Genomic DNA, 14,589 nt, shown 5'->3' on the forward strand with positions numbered 1-14,589 from the left:
TCACATCAGTTGGTTCAGGGCAAGGCCCAGCAGCATACATTTCTACAGGCACCCCAGATGATCCTGATGAGTCTAGCCCCATGTCCCATTAAGAACCTAGAAGGCCATAAGGACAGAGGTTCCCCACCCCAGCATAGCCTATGTATTATTTTAATTATTTACCATGTTCATTTACCCTACTTTGTACAAACATTTTGAATACATTTAGTTAGTTAGCTAATGGTTATTTAAAAATTAGTAGCTATGGAAAAGAAGCAATCATATGCAGAAATATTTCTCAGTGGCATCTGTTGACTGGACTTTGCATCTGGTATCACTGGGACTTTATATTCCCTGCAGGCCCTCAGGTAAGCCTGCCCCACCCCCTGCCTTCTGTGGACCACCTTCCCTTTTCCTAAGGAAAAAAAATCACAAAGTTGCTTTTCAGCTCTTGGGAATCTGAGCTTCTAGTTGTTTTCAAAACAAATACTTGTTTTTAAATACCACACAAAATAACAGGTTTCAGGTACTAGAATTACACACAACTGTGCCCCACCCCTGCCAGGTTGCGTACATGTTACATGGTTATTCTCTTGGGAAACCTTACCTCAATCAACAGTTTTCTGAGCACAACTTTGTATACAAGACCCTAGAAAGGGCTAGGAATATAGGAATTAACTTGACATGTCCTCACCTACAATGAATTCAATGTAAGAGCTCCCAGCTATTGAGTACCAACTAAAGGCCAGGCGCTAAATGAAGCTGTTCCCTCTAAGCACGATTATCATCTTCATTTTACAGATGAGCGGATGGCAACTAAGAGGGTAAGTCACCTACTGACAGAAGTCATCCAGTTAGGAAATGATGGCACTGAGGACTCAAATCGAGGAGTTCATTACACCAAAGACAAGTACCTTTTGCTACTATTTAAACCTACCTCACCTGGTTTGGTCTGAGGAGAGGACAAAGAAAGACAGGATTAAACAGTAAGTGTTAAGTGCTATGAGAAAACCCGCAGTTCCATCTGATGAAGACTTGAGTGAAACTGACACTCAAGAAGTGCATGGTTCTTGTCAAATTAGATGTGTGTAGATTTCTTCCAACAGGTCAAGTGAATGATAGAATTGTCAGTTTCCAAAGCAAACCCTGGCACTAAGATCTACTCAGTCCGACGTGTGGCTACAATATCTCTGAGCCATGACAGAGAGCTATTCAACTGAATTCAGAAGAGAGAATTCCACCAAATCAGAGTCTGTCAGCCTTCAGACTCAGACGGCCCTGGACCCACTTCAACCGCAGCGCACAGTAGCCTATATAGTCAGGAGGCCTAACTCCCCTGAGACTCAGGTTCCTCCTTGGTGAAATGTAGATGAAATAAAAAAAAAAAAAGAAGACAAAATAAATGTGGAAATGTACATGAAGCTCTTGGCAAAGAGTAGGCATGAAATAAACAGTAATCATATATGAATTCTCACATAGGCTTAGATCTACTGAAATAATCCAAGGTTGCTGGGGCAATTTACTTCAATAGAAACGGAATCACTCATGAAGTATATAATTTGTTTTCTAAAAGTCAGTATAGGAGTGTTTTTGTTTGGGAAGCATCTGACATAATGATTCTAGCCTGATAATTTCTCCCTTCTGACTTTGATCATCTACACCTCTAATTATTGTGGATCATGGGTGATTCTGATTCTCATCTCATACTCTCTCCACCCATTTTTATTTCAAATGCATTAAGAACCTTGGTCATTAGCCAGTGGCTGATGTGTTTGTTAAGGTTCCTGGACTATATCTTCCTCAGTATGAAAAACATATTAAAATTAATGACCATTTCCTCCCTAGGTTGCCAAGTGGGCTTGTCGAAATCATGAGAGATGCTCAAGAAGGTCAGAATGAGGATCACGGCAGGCAAAAGAAAAACTTCAAGTCCCAAAGAAAAGTTGATCATTACAAAATAAATTTCCTTCTTGAGTATGCAGAATGTCCCTTGAAAAAGTGGTTTGCACCTAGAAATTTTATGTCTATATTTGATGTGCTGCATTTTGAACAGCGGTTCTACTTTGATCTTTTGAGCTCCTTTAATACATCAGATGGGTTTTTAATACCCATAGGAATATATAAACTCTTTCCAAGCCAAACAAATGGAGGGCAAGCTGGAGAGTTAATAAACACACATCTATAGAGTTCTGGCAGCTTGCTAAGCCACTTCAGGTGCAGTAGTGAGCAGACTGAGGGGAGCACAGACTGCCCTTTGAGGTAGGGACGGCAGGAGGCCCAGCATGAACCACCACCGAGGTGGAGACAAAGCACCGCAGAAGCGGCGCTGGCCAACGCCAGCAGTGTGGACCCAGCTCTGGGCTCCTCGACTCCACATGCAAATAAACACTCCAAAAATACCCCTTGGCTCTGCGGGTCTCCTACCCACTGGCGTGGAAGAGGAAGCCTGATTGTGCTGTGAGCCCAGCTGAACTTACATGCCCTCCCACCCTCTTTCCCACACATTAAGAAATGTACAAATGGGAAATTGTTTGTGTGACTAACTCACGTCAGGTAGAGACCTGCCTAGTCATTATAGGCATGTGCCCCTCTCATTTTGCATCACGGACTTGGGAGGCAAAACAGTAATTTACAACATTTCCTGTATTAAAAATTCTCCAAACACCACTTATCAAAGAGCAAGTAAAGATAGCAACACCTAAACAACCACGTCCATTCTATCTGGATCCTCAAAGTTGTAATCATCCTTGAGTCTGGAGACAGGGCACCTTTTTCCTTTGCATAGCTGATAAAGAGGATCAGAGAGCCCTACCCCTAATAAAGTGCTTCATTGATCTGAGATTCTGAAGGTAGAAAAACTGACCTGAGGTTTTAATCCCAATTATCATAATGCCTTTGGAACACATTTTGCACTCGTAGGGCTCTATTTCAACAATTCAAAATAAAGTTACCAAGATAAGCATTTACCACCTCCTGTCCTTTTAAAAAAATGTAAAGCCAAGATGTTTCAGCAGCCACAAACATATAGCACTAATTAGGTTGTCCATTCTAACAGCTGGCATTGAATTATTCAAACCTGGCCTGATACGGATAAGGTAAAATGAAGACATGTATCACGGGGCAAATAGTTGAAAACTTTTGAATTTGATAGAGTCATGCTTTCAATGTTTTGTAATGGAAAGAAATTGTTTTAGGAACCAGAAGTTACTCCTACCATGTTTCTGAGATGCAGAACAAGAAGCACAAAATACAGGGTGAGGAGGAGGCTTGTTTTCCTCTGCTGTAACTCAAGCATGACAATATAAAATTCAGAGCAGTAACTATTTTGACTGAGTAATCCACAGCTTTGCACATAACCACCCAAGATGGCAAGGTCCAAGGAAGTAACAGGCACCAAGGGAAAACTGGGAGGAAAATAAAATGCACAGCCCTCAATCGCCAAAAGGAAGAATCTGATCACTGGTGCTACTCTCCCTTAGAATAGAAAGTTGGCTTGTTTAGAAATTAAACAAAGCCCATTTGAAAAGCCCACTGATTATTTCAGGGGAAGCTGAATCACACTTACTTACATGTTTTAAACAAAGATTGAGTACAGTAGTTGTATAAAAATCCATAGTGCAGGAGATACAAAAATATTTCAACAAATGAACGTGCACTTGCAAATGAAGTGGTTAAAACTGTTACATTTTAACATCTACATTATTCAAGACACTAAAGTACTCCCACTGGCAAAGTCTGTATCTAACTTGTAGCTTGATGTATCTGATCATTATTGAATATGTATAGACCCAGATTCAGAATTTCCAATTTTTTTCTGCACCAAGAATCAAGTAGACCCAGGAATCAGCAAAAATCCAAGAGCTACTTTTTCTAGGACAGTTTCACTGGAGCAAAAACCTCACCATCTATTTTTTCTGATTGAAACTATGTTTTACCTTCCAGGCTGAGAAATCTGGAAGAAGGGAGTTCTGTGGTTTTCCTGTATCCCTGTCAACACAGACGGGTTTGTGGATTGTTCTCAGTAAAAATATCTGTCATGTACGAAGTTTTACTCTATGCTAGGCACTGTGCTAAGGATGAGGGTTATATTCATTTTTTTAACCCAGTGAGGAAGAGATTAATTTTTATCATGTCCTTGATGCAGATGAACAAACTGAGTCTCAGAACATCTAAATAACACATTAAGATCTTTGCACTATTAAGGATGGTATCCCAGACTCCCGTTCAGTCCCATCCTCTCAACCTTTACTCAAGGAAAATGCCATCTCCCCGTTGTGCAATGGGTCCATTTTACAGATCATTTTCAGAAGGCGTCCTTGGTAGGAACACCTGCAATGCACTCACTGAAAATAGTCTGAAGACTTGTGGTAAATTGCCCACCCAGCTTGAGACCTCAACAGGAAATTAGAGTCATTTGTAGGAAAATGGAATCCCTGAACTATGGTTCTCTGAACTGTAGCCCACGAAACATGTCAGCACAGCTTCCAGACCAATTACTTTCTTTTGACTTAGCAGATAAATGAAAGACGCGTGGGGAGAAGTTGATGAGAGAAGAAAAGTGTAGCCACAGCTTTGGGGGTGTCCAGGAAGACGAGCAAAGCTTGTGTACAGACGTCAAAGTGAAACTGATTGGCAACATAATTTTTATGAAAAGTGATGAGTGATATGACCAAAAAGAAAAAAAAAAAAAAAGGGGAGCATATACCACCACCAACAAAAAACCCTCTAATTTACCGTAAGAATTAATAGCTTCCCATCTTTGAAATGTGACAAGACTTTTAAAGTTCTGGTCCTGAAAATGTGACATGTTTGAAATTTTATTTTTATGTAAAAAGTTTTCTTAATAGGCTGTATTTAACTTAGTAATTGATTTTCATTCCAAGGAAATCTTCATGATCCCTTTCTTGGTTAAGGGTATATGGTGGGAGGGTAGAAAAAGAGAAAGAAACATCCCGGAGAACAGTAAGACACGACATTCTTTTTAGATCTCCAGTTTTGTTCAATTTGTTGACAGTCACGAATGCCCAGAAAATATGGGCTGAGTTGTTTTTGATTGCTGTTTGAATAACAGATTAATTTAATAATCAGTGGGATATTGAATGACGAAAATTATTGGTTAGAGTAGCCAAACCACCAACCCTAATGACATTCTTACGTAAATTCTTATTTTCTTTTAGGCTCCTGCATTCTTAATAAACCCTATATTTTTGAAGATCCTTTTTAAAACATTTTATGCTGTCGGCCTATGTTATAATATATCTGTTTATGCTATAGACAGATAAATGTTCATTTTGGAGTTGCCAATTTTTAGGTTTCTATTTAGAGCAACTGAGTCACCTCTTGATGTGTTTTCCATATAAAACCACCTCGTGATTCTGGAAACAGGACACATGAATGGAGTCCCGAGCAGCCCAACATTAGCCTTCAAACATCTTTGAAGACCAAAGGGACTAGCACTATATGGCTGGAACCACCTGACATGGTTTCCTGAGTTCCAGCAAAGTGTTTATACACCAGGGTCATCAGATCCTTCTAAGTGATGGACAGATTGTTAATGGCAGTTCGAAAGCAAAATGCAGCTAAAGCATGTTCCTGTGGGAAGTACACAGTTCTTTGGGATTGTTACATTATGGTTTGCCATCACTTGTGGAGGAAAGTAATCCCTGCCTTGAGACTGGTTTGTAACGGACACAGTTTTGTACGTTCCATTGCGGAAGGCGAGATGTTTTTCTATGAAAAAGATCTTAGTGCGTAATTTCTGAAATACTATAATTTTCACCAAACTCAGTTTCCAGCTCCCTCCTCGCCAAATGCTGTAGAATTGTGTTATTTTTGAATGTTATTGCCCCTGACCTGAAGTTACCTACAAAGTCGGTCAAAAATTAGTAACTGTCTTTATAGAACTAGATGTGAAAAGTTTCACTCTTTCCAAGCAAAGGTTGACACATTTCTATGTAAATTAGATGTAAAGCACCTGTGAGATGTAGCTTTCTGGATGCCACCAATCATGTTGGCCACTGTACTGAAATATCTATGGGCCGTCAAGGAGAGAAAGAAGACAATAACCAAATACTATTATTTTCCTCCTTAACATTTTGCATTCCAAGAGTGTGAAAACCATACAAAATGAAAAATAACAACATTGTAAGTACTTTGATAAATACTCAGCTGCATCTTCTAATAAATTCAATTTCATAAAATAGAATAAGAAAGGACAGAAAGGGATAAGCAAAAAACAATAATAAAATGGTTCAATTTTTAAAAAGTACCCAAAGAGACCATCCAAGAATCTTTTTTTTCCTATTAAAAGAACATTAGGTCATAATATTATAATAAATTTTCACAAAGATTTTGGATTAGAAATGAAAGTAATCTTAAATTGATTTCTCATCTAAGTAATGACTAAATTGATCTATCACTTTCTAATCCCTAAAAAGAAAAGGAGGAAGAGAAACAAACGAGATTTTTGCCCTGCCAGGATCAGTGTGTATATGTGCTAGGGGGTGGGGAGAAGGCCGGCAAATGGCCTATTTGTTTTGAGACTGAGTCTCACTGTGTCACCCTGGCTGGAGTGCAGTGGCATCATTATAACTCACTACCTTAGACTCTTGGGCTCAAGACATCCTCCTGCCTCAGTCTCCTGAGTAGCTTGAACTACATGCCCATCCCAGCAGGCCCAGCTAATTTTTCTATTTTTTGTAGAGACAAGGCCTCACTTTTGCTTAGGCTGGTCTTGAACTCCTGAGTTCAAGAAATCCTCCCCACTGAGCTCCCAGAATGCAGGATTACAGGTGTGAGCCACTGTGGCCAGCCCAATTGTCCTGTATGAATCAGGAGTTTCTAGTTCAAGAGGCCACCCTTTTCACTGCTATGGTTATTTCTCTCATCATCTGGAATCTGATCATTTTATTTTCTCCCTTCCTTAAAACCCTTCTTATTCCATACTGGTGTCAGGGCATTTGAAGTCCTTTAAAAGACACTTTTCTTTGACAGGAGCCGAAGGGAACATTCCTTGGCCCGGGATCATTTCCTTTCTCATCTCTCCCCACCTGCAGGTCTATGTTCTAGCTGCTATGCTTTCTCTCAGCTCCATCATGCTCTTCTGTCTGCCTGGATATGTTTACCTTGATCCTGCCTCAGGTGCCATTTCTTCCAGGGAGCCTTTCTTGACCAGCCAACCTCCCTTCTGTGCTTCTGGGAGGCATTTACTCCCTACTCATGGCACTAACCATGGAGTATTGGAATCACCTGGTTACTGGCTGCAAACTCCATGAGGGCAGGAATCCCACGTGTCTCATTCATGGCTGTCTCCTCCGATGTAGCCCAGTGACCAAAGAATGTTTACTGAAGTCCTTTTTCCTCAAGTGTAACCCAGATGATCAAAAAAATGTTTACTTAAGTCCTGAGCCATATTTAAATTTTTTTTCTTTAGGCCCTATTTTGTTTTCTGAGCTAATTCTTTAGAGACCTCCTTCAAGATCGTTTAATACATCAGCCCTCACATCTTATTAACTAAATTGCCACCTTACAAATTAGTGATTTGAAACAGGCAAGATCTATGGTGTTAGAAACCAAGATACGTCAGAAATCTCCTGCTAAGTGCAGGTTGCACTGAGAAGGGGCGAGGTATGAGGGGCTCCTGTGGAGCTTGCAATGTTTCTTCGCTTCTTAACATGAGTGCTGGTTAGATAGGAGTGTTCACTTTGTGAAAATTAACCAAGCTGTGCAGACTTGCAATTCACACTTTTCTGTATGTATTATACTTCAATCAAAAATTTACTAAAAAAGGAAAAGTAAAAGAAAGAAAAAGCACATTTCTCTCCCCACCCTCCCTATCCAGACCTGAGTCTTTACTATTTCACCTCTGCAGTGAGTGACTGAGCTGCTGAGTGGTGGTCGTGGAATAAAGCTTTGAAAAGCCTGTAGTATCTTTTCACTGCTGCCAGCAAACTGTGCAAGGCCTTCTTCAATTTCCCAATCTCTGTGAGTCTTCAACCCAGCATGGAATTCAAGATCAGGAACAGACTAATCATGGCTGATATAAATCCCATCAGCTTCGACTTTCTATCTTACACACCTTTGTATTTCCCAGCATACCAGGGCAGTTTCTAGACCAGAGCTGGAATGCTATGACTTTCTACTGCTATTGAATAAAAGACTTTTTCAGTCTGAAATCTTTAAGTCACTTACCTTAATCAAACTACATTCATATATTTGGTTTCTAATAAGGAAAAACACTGGTTATCCCCTATCTTAACTCCATTTGTTTTTTCACTTAAAATAGAAATAAACCCCCCAGCTTACTCTACTATGGATTATTGCCTATCACTCACTTAGTGATATCGACCACCTCACCTTTATAGTTATGATGTTTGGTGGTAGAATATCCATTGGTCAAAAAAGTTCTCAATCCTGAAACCTCAGAACCATGAATTATCAACAACTTTTAATCATACATGACCTGTGATTATCTGAGATACAGGTTTGTTATACCTTTATTTATGGGAATTCTAGTAGTAGCATAGTAACATTCGACCATGAAAAGCAATATCCTCCTTTTAACTGCGTGATTTATGGGGGTTATAAACAATACACACACACACACACACACACACACACACACACGATGTTATGGGTTTCAGTCCATTCAGGCTGCTATAACAAAATACGTTAGACTGGGTAATTGATAAATAACAGAAATGTGTTTGTTGCTTACAGTTCACCAGGCTGGGAATTCTAAAATTGAGGCCCCCTGGATTCAGTGTCTGGTGAGGGCTCATTTTGTGCTTCACAGATGGAAACTACCAGCTGTGTCCTCGCATGGTAGAAGGGGCAAACAGGCTCCTTCAAGCCTCCTTTTCATGAGAGCAGAGACTGACATCAGGGGTTAGGTTCTGACATACGCATTTGGGAGGCACACCAACCCACAGTCCACAGTGTTATGCGTGTATTAAATGTGGCCAACCACTGAGTGTTTACTCTGTTCTAGGCATTACCCTAAATTCACAACAACCAGCCCCTGCTCTGCTTCCTATTACTATCTCTCAAATTACCCAGGGAGGGGCTGAGCTTTAAAGAGTTAAGTTTTTGCCGAAGGTGAGAGCAGGATCATGGAGTTAGGACTCCCATTCTGAACTCTCTGCTTCCACTGTTCCTGCTCTATCTTGCTATACGTCAGTCTTTTGGGGGTGAGGGGCTCTAAGTCCCCAGTCAGAAGAGAAAACTCCAACATGGGCCAATGTGAAAGCAATCTTGCTTCACACACTCAGATACACGAGATGAAATAGTAACATAATACAAACACATTTAAATACACAACAGCTTATAAAATACTAAAAGCTAATTCTTAAATTTATTGCTGAATATAAAAAACTGATAATCTGGTACTCTCTGAAGCTCTGAATAGGAAAAACAGGATTGCTTATGAGAAATCAAACATCAAGCCTAAACTGCATGCCGCTGAGAAAAATATTTACTGTAATTATATGGTGCAGAAATTCCCCAATACAAAAAATTACATAATTATTCCCAGTCAATACTAATAGAATATGTGATAGAAGCCCAAATGCAAATGTGTTACGAAGAGAAACTCAAACTCCATTCTATTCCCAGAGAAATACTTCACAGGAAAGATCAGTCCACAGTAAAAAATGACCCAATATATGAGCAAATAATCTATTAGGAAAGAAAGCAGATAGATTAAAAATAATGATGCCACCAAACTGAAACTACTGGAACAGTTTTCAAAGAACTTTTTAATTCAGTAGAGAACCTCAGAATAAGACTGCATATAAAAGGAAAACGTATTTTTTTTAAAAAGCAAACAAAACTTCTAGAAAGTCATCTATATTAAAAACTCAATGTATTTTCAAAGCAACAAACTAGACATTATCAAAAAAGATTAATGAACTATGAGTTTAAAGAAATTATTAAGAAAAAAGCATATAAACAAATAGAGATAAACTTATATATAGAATCACTTCAGTGAAATTTCAGAACATTCCAAAGAGAATGAACACTGTAAAAGCCACCAAAGCAGGGAAAAATGCCAGGCTACTTACAAAGGTGCATAGCTAAAAGTCAGAAAATAAGGGAATGATATCTTCAAAAGTTTCGATTTTATATGCTGTAGAGTTAGCACCACAGAGTAATATCAAGCTAAATAAGGCAAAGAATGAGAGAATTTATCCCTCCCGGATCATTCTTGAAAAAACTTCTAAAGTACTGTTAAGAAAAAAAAAAGTAATGGTTTAAAAAAAAAAAATCCATGATGAGAACACTGGTAAAAAAAAAAAAAAAGTAGCTAAGTATGTAGGCAGTAACACAATGATAATTGACTGAGTTAAAAACCCAGAACTATACTGTCATAAAATATTGTATGAAAGAGATGAGAAGTAATCCACATTAAAGGGTCCGGAGCTTTTGTTTGTTCCGGAGGAGGGAGGAGTTCCTCACCCATTGAAACATGTTAAAAAGACTAAAAGAAACTACTAAAAGAATAGAATGTATACTTTACATACCGGTAAGAGAAAAGGGATTAGAGAAAACTCAATCCAACAGAAGACTGAGAAGCCAAGAAAACACATGGGAAATACAAAGCATATAAAATGATGGCAGAAAGAATCCAGACTTGTCAGTAAGCACAGTAAATTTTAAAAGATTAAATCTACCAGATAATAGACATAATAAAATTTCAAATCCAGCTATATTCTATTTCTAAAACAAAATCCTAGAACAAAGTGACAAAGGTTGAAAATAGAAGGAAGGAGGAAATATGCCTAAGAAATATTACCCCCCCTCCCAAAGAGCTAATGTACCTATGCTATTAGCAAACCAAATAGACATTAGGGCATAAAGCATTTTCATGGAGGAAGAGGAGTTGTTACACAGTGATAAAAGGAAGGATTTATTAGGAAACCATAATAGTCTTGAATCAGAACGCCCATAGTAATATAACTTCAAAATGTAGAAAGCAAAATGCATTTCATGGTATGTAGGAGTTGAAAACTCTGTAATCCTGATGAGAGATTAATTGACATCTAAAATAGAATGAATAAAAAAGGAAGGTCTGAAACACAATTAACATGCTAAACTAATATGATCCCTATACTCAGCTCTGACAGAATGTAACTTGATTCTGAAATACATAGACAAGTACTAGACCGAATACAAAATTTCCACATATACTTAATGAGATGTGTTACACAGACCACAAGGCCATTTATTAGACATAAATAATAAGAATGGATTTATCAACATATATCAGGTAATTTTAAAATACAAAGAATTTATAGATAAAGAATGGTAAAAATTGGAAAACCGTTAGACCTGAATAACACACAAAGCCCTACACTTTAAATTTATAGAGATGCACTGGAATACAGAGAGAAACTTACCTATATGCAAATAGCTATACCTGTAGACAGAAAATAAAGCTGAACAGCTAAGCATTAAGCACAAAATGTTAGAAAATAAAAAAACAGAGTAAATCCCCAAAACATAGAAGAAAGACAAAACAAACATATCTCTGGCAGTTTGAGGAAAGAGAGACAGAGGGAGAGAAAGCCAACTAAAAACATTTAAAAGGGACAAAATATCACAATATAATAGCCTTTTTAATCAAAAGAGAACACTATTAATAAATGGATGCAATAAACTTGAAAAGCAAGATGATGTAGTCAATTCTCTAAGAAATAAACAAACGTACTTCAAAAAGAAATGGAAAATCCAGAGATAGCCACAAAAGAAACTAATTTAGTAGTTGTAAATTTACACGCACACCCAGATCTCATTAGTCACTAATAACTTTTATGGGTTTTACCAAACCTAGGAGAAACAGATACCATTATTCCATCTTCCATGAAATGGAACAAATGTTAGAGAAAGAGAGACATTTTCAAGTAATTTTGTGACAAAAAAGGGACCTTAACAGCAAAGCCAAATGACGGTACAGGAAAGGAAAAACATAGCCACTCTCTTTTTCAAGCATAGATAAAAGAAAATTCATAGTATAGTGTGAGAAAAATGAATTTAGCAATGTGTTTAATATGTTTGTACACTTTTTTGTAATCATGACAATGAAGGTTCCCCTGGAAAAGCAAATACGTCTTCACATTCTAAAACCTATCTGCTATGAATGATACTTACAGTGTATATTTTTTATAATTAAAATTAAAAAATGTATGTCATATCTCACATTAACAAATTACTTTAGTAATGATATAGAAAAAAAATTTTAATAAATTCAACATCCATACAGGTTTCAAGCCATAAAAATAGCAATAAAAACTCCTGTACAAGTTTTTTTAAATCTAACAAATGGTTAAATTCCAAAAACTTACAGCAATTCTGGAAATAGCGATGGTTGCATAGCGCTGTGAATGTACTTAATGCACTTAAATTATATGTTTTAAAATGGTAAGGTTTATATTCTTTATATTTTACTGCAATAAAAAATACCCTTTAGCTAGCATCATGTTTAACATGTAATTATTAGGAGTACTTCCTTTAAATCAGGAATGAGACGTGGCTGCCTAATCTCACTGCTTCTATGCAACCATGAATAGTTATAGTCTAGTGCAATAAGAGAAAAAAAAAAAGAATTAATGCAAAAATTCCAAGAGCATCTATATACAAACTATTAAACCTAAAAGAGCAATGGCAATTTGTTGGACATAATACTCAATATGAGAAACCAGTGATGTTCTCATGTGCTAGTCAGCACAAATTAGGGAGGTAGTTTTAAATATATAGTATTTATGATTAAAAAAACTATAGACTGTCTAGATAAAAATATATTATAAATAAAATTATAAAACAGTATTAAAAGGCATATCAAAAGACATGTAAATAAAGATATACTCAGTTTATTAATGAGAGTTTATTATAAACAATAGCTATTATCTTCAAATTAACCTATAACTTATAGCAACTTTCATCAAAACCCATCAGAATTCACAGAAATGAACAAACTGATTCCAAAATTAATATGAAAGAGCAAAAAGTCAAGAATAACCAAGACAACTCAGAAGAAGCATAAGGAAAAGATACTTATTATCCGAAATGCCAAGCCATATTATAAAGCTATAATAATTAAAGAGACCTGGTATTGACTTGGGTATTAATGAACCATAATTAATGGAAACAGACTGTCAGATAGATGGGAACTTAAGCCCATGATATAGGTGTGATAAACTATTGTGAAAATGAATATTCTCCAATAAAAAGTGTGAGTTAACTGGCCGATTATATGGAAAAGGACCAAAGTAGAACCCTAGCTCATGCCGCACACACAAATTCCAGAGGGATTATTTTTTTTTAATTTAAAGGCAACACATTGAAGTATTCAGAATAAAAATATAAGAGAATATTATGATAATCTTACGGCAGATGAGAAGTTTTCAAGCAAAGCACAGCATGCACAGATAATAAAAGTATAAATTACACTGTATTCAAATAAAAATGAAAGAAAACTATGTCTCATGGATCTGTAGCCTTAGCTACTCAGAAGGCTGAGGAGGGAGGACTGCTTGAGCTCAAGAGTTCAAGACCAGCCTGGAATAGGAAAACCCATAACAGAATGCATACCATTGTAAAGAAATTATATAAGAAATAGAATGAACACGTAAATCAATAGAATAGATTCAGCCACTGGATAGGGAACTTCCAATTAAAATACAGAGGTCAGAAACCCCAAATGGCCAATAACACCAGAGGCTCAGCCTCATTTGTAACCACAGGAAACGTATGTTAAACCACCGAGACTCCACCCCCAGTACAACAGTTGTGGGTGGATCGTGAAGGCTTGGCGCCTTCAAAAATGATACCTAAGAATATTCCTAAAGTAACTAGTTGAAATCGCCAACTATCAACTGGAAAAACACCAATTAGGACTTTATCAAAACATCAACAAATTGGACTAAACGTCTGCTATTTTCGTGCATTCTGAATGCTTCCCAATGACCTGGCAAAACCAAGTGGTATTTCTTACAAGCTGATAGAAGTGCTTCCTTATGCAAGAGGGCAGCCATGTCTATCTCTCTGCTCTCAGTGTAATTGCATGCATATTATCATGTCATCGCACTGATCCATCTGGGAAAGTTCTGTACTCTGCAGAAAGGTGGAGGGGAGGGGATTGAGTAGGGCTGGCTTACTTGGAGCAGTCTTCACAAGCAATGTTCCCCGTGGTCTCCTTGATGGTGCGCTCAGAGACAAATGCTGGATATTCAGTATCACAAGGCTCCAGGGTCTGTTTCAATTTCTGGGCTGTAGGAATAAGGGGGGGGGGGGAAAGACCAAGAAAACAAGGCACAGGCTCAATATTGTGACTGGCAGCTCACAGCAACTCAGAGTGCAGTTCCGCTCCTGCTGCTCTGTGATTTTTCTAGGCACAGCATCATGCATTATTTTCTAATTAGTCAAGTGATTTCATCTGCCAAGCAACCCTATAAGCTATAATTCCTCAAGCAGTTGTGTTGGCTTGATCAGCTATCATTTATGCATCACAAGAATTCTACTTTCTGGGACAACATCAATCACTGGGTCCTCTGACCTCAGACTCACTCAAACTTAGCAACAACACATATGTATATCTGAATAAATGTATAAAAT

General features: G+C 37.6%; 1 protein-coding gene across 2 annotated transcripts in view; it reads right to left on the reverse strand.

Annotated features, from left to right (window-relative positions):
- Positions 1-14,589, reverse strand: part of CACNA2D3 (calcium voltage-gated channel auxiliary subunit alpha2delta 3) — a 913,362-nt gene that overhangs the window by 30,761 nt on the left and 868,012 nt on the right. For both annotated transcript variants that reach the window (XM_053599985.1, XM_053599984.1), the window contains one exon: positions 14,133-14,244. In XM_053599985.1, the coding sequence (XP_053455960.1) occupies positions 14,133-14,244 (112 nt within the window). The remainder of the gene's footprint in view (positions 1-14,132; positions 14,245-14,589) is intronic.

This window comes from Nycticebus coucang, chromosome 8, assembly GCF_027406575.1.
Source record: "Nycticebus coucang isolate mNycCou1 chromosome 8, mNycCou1.pri, whole genome shotgun sequence".
In the NCBI taxonomy this organism is placed as follows: domain Eukaryota; kingdom Metazoa; phylum Chordata; class Mammalia; order Primates; family Lorisidae; genus Nycticebus; species Nycticebus coucang.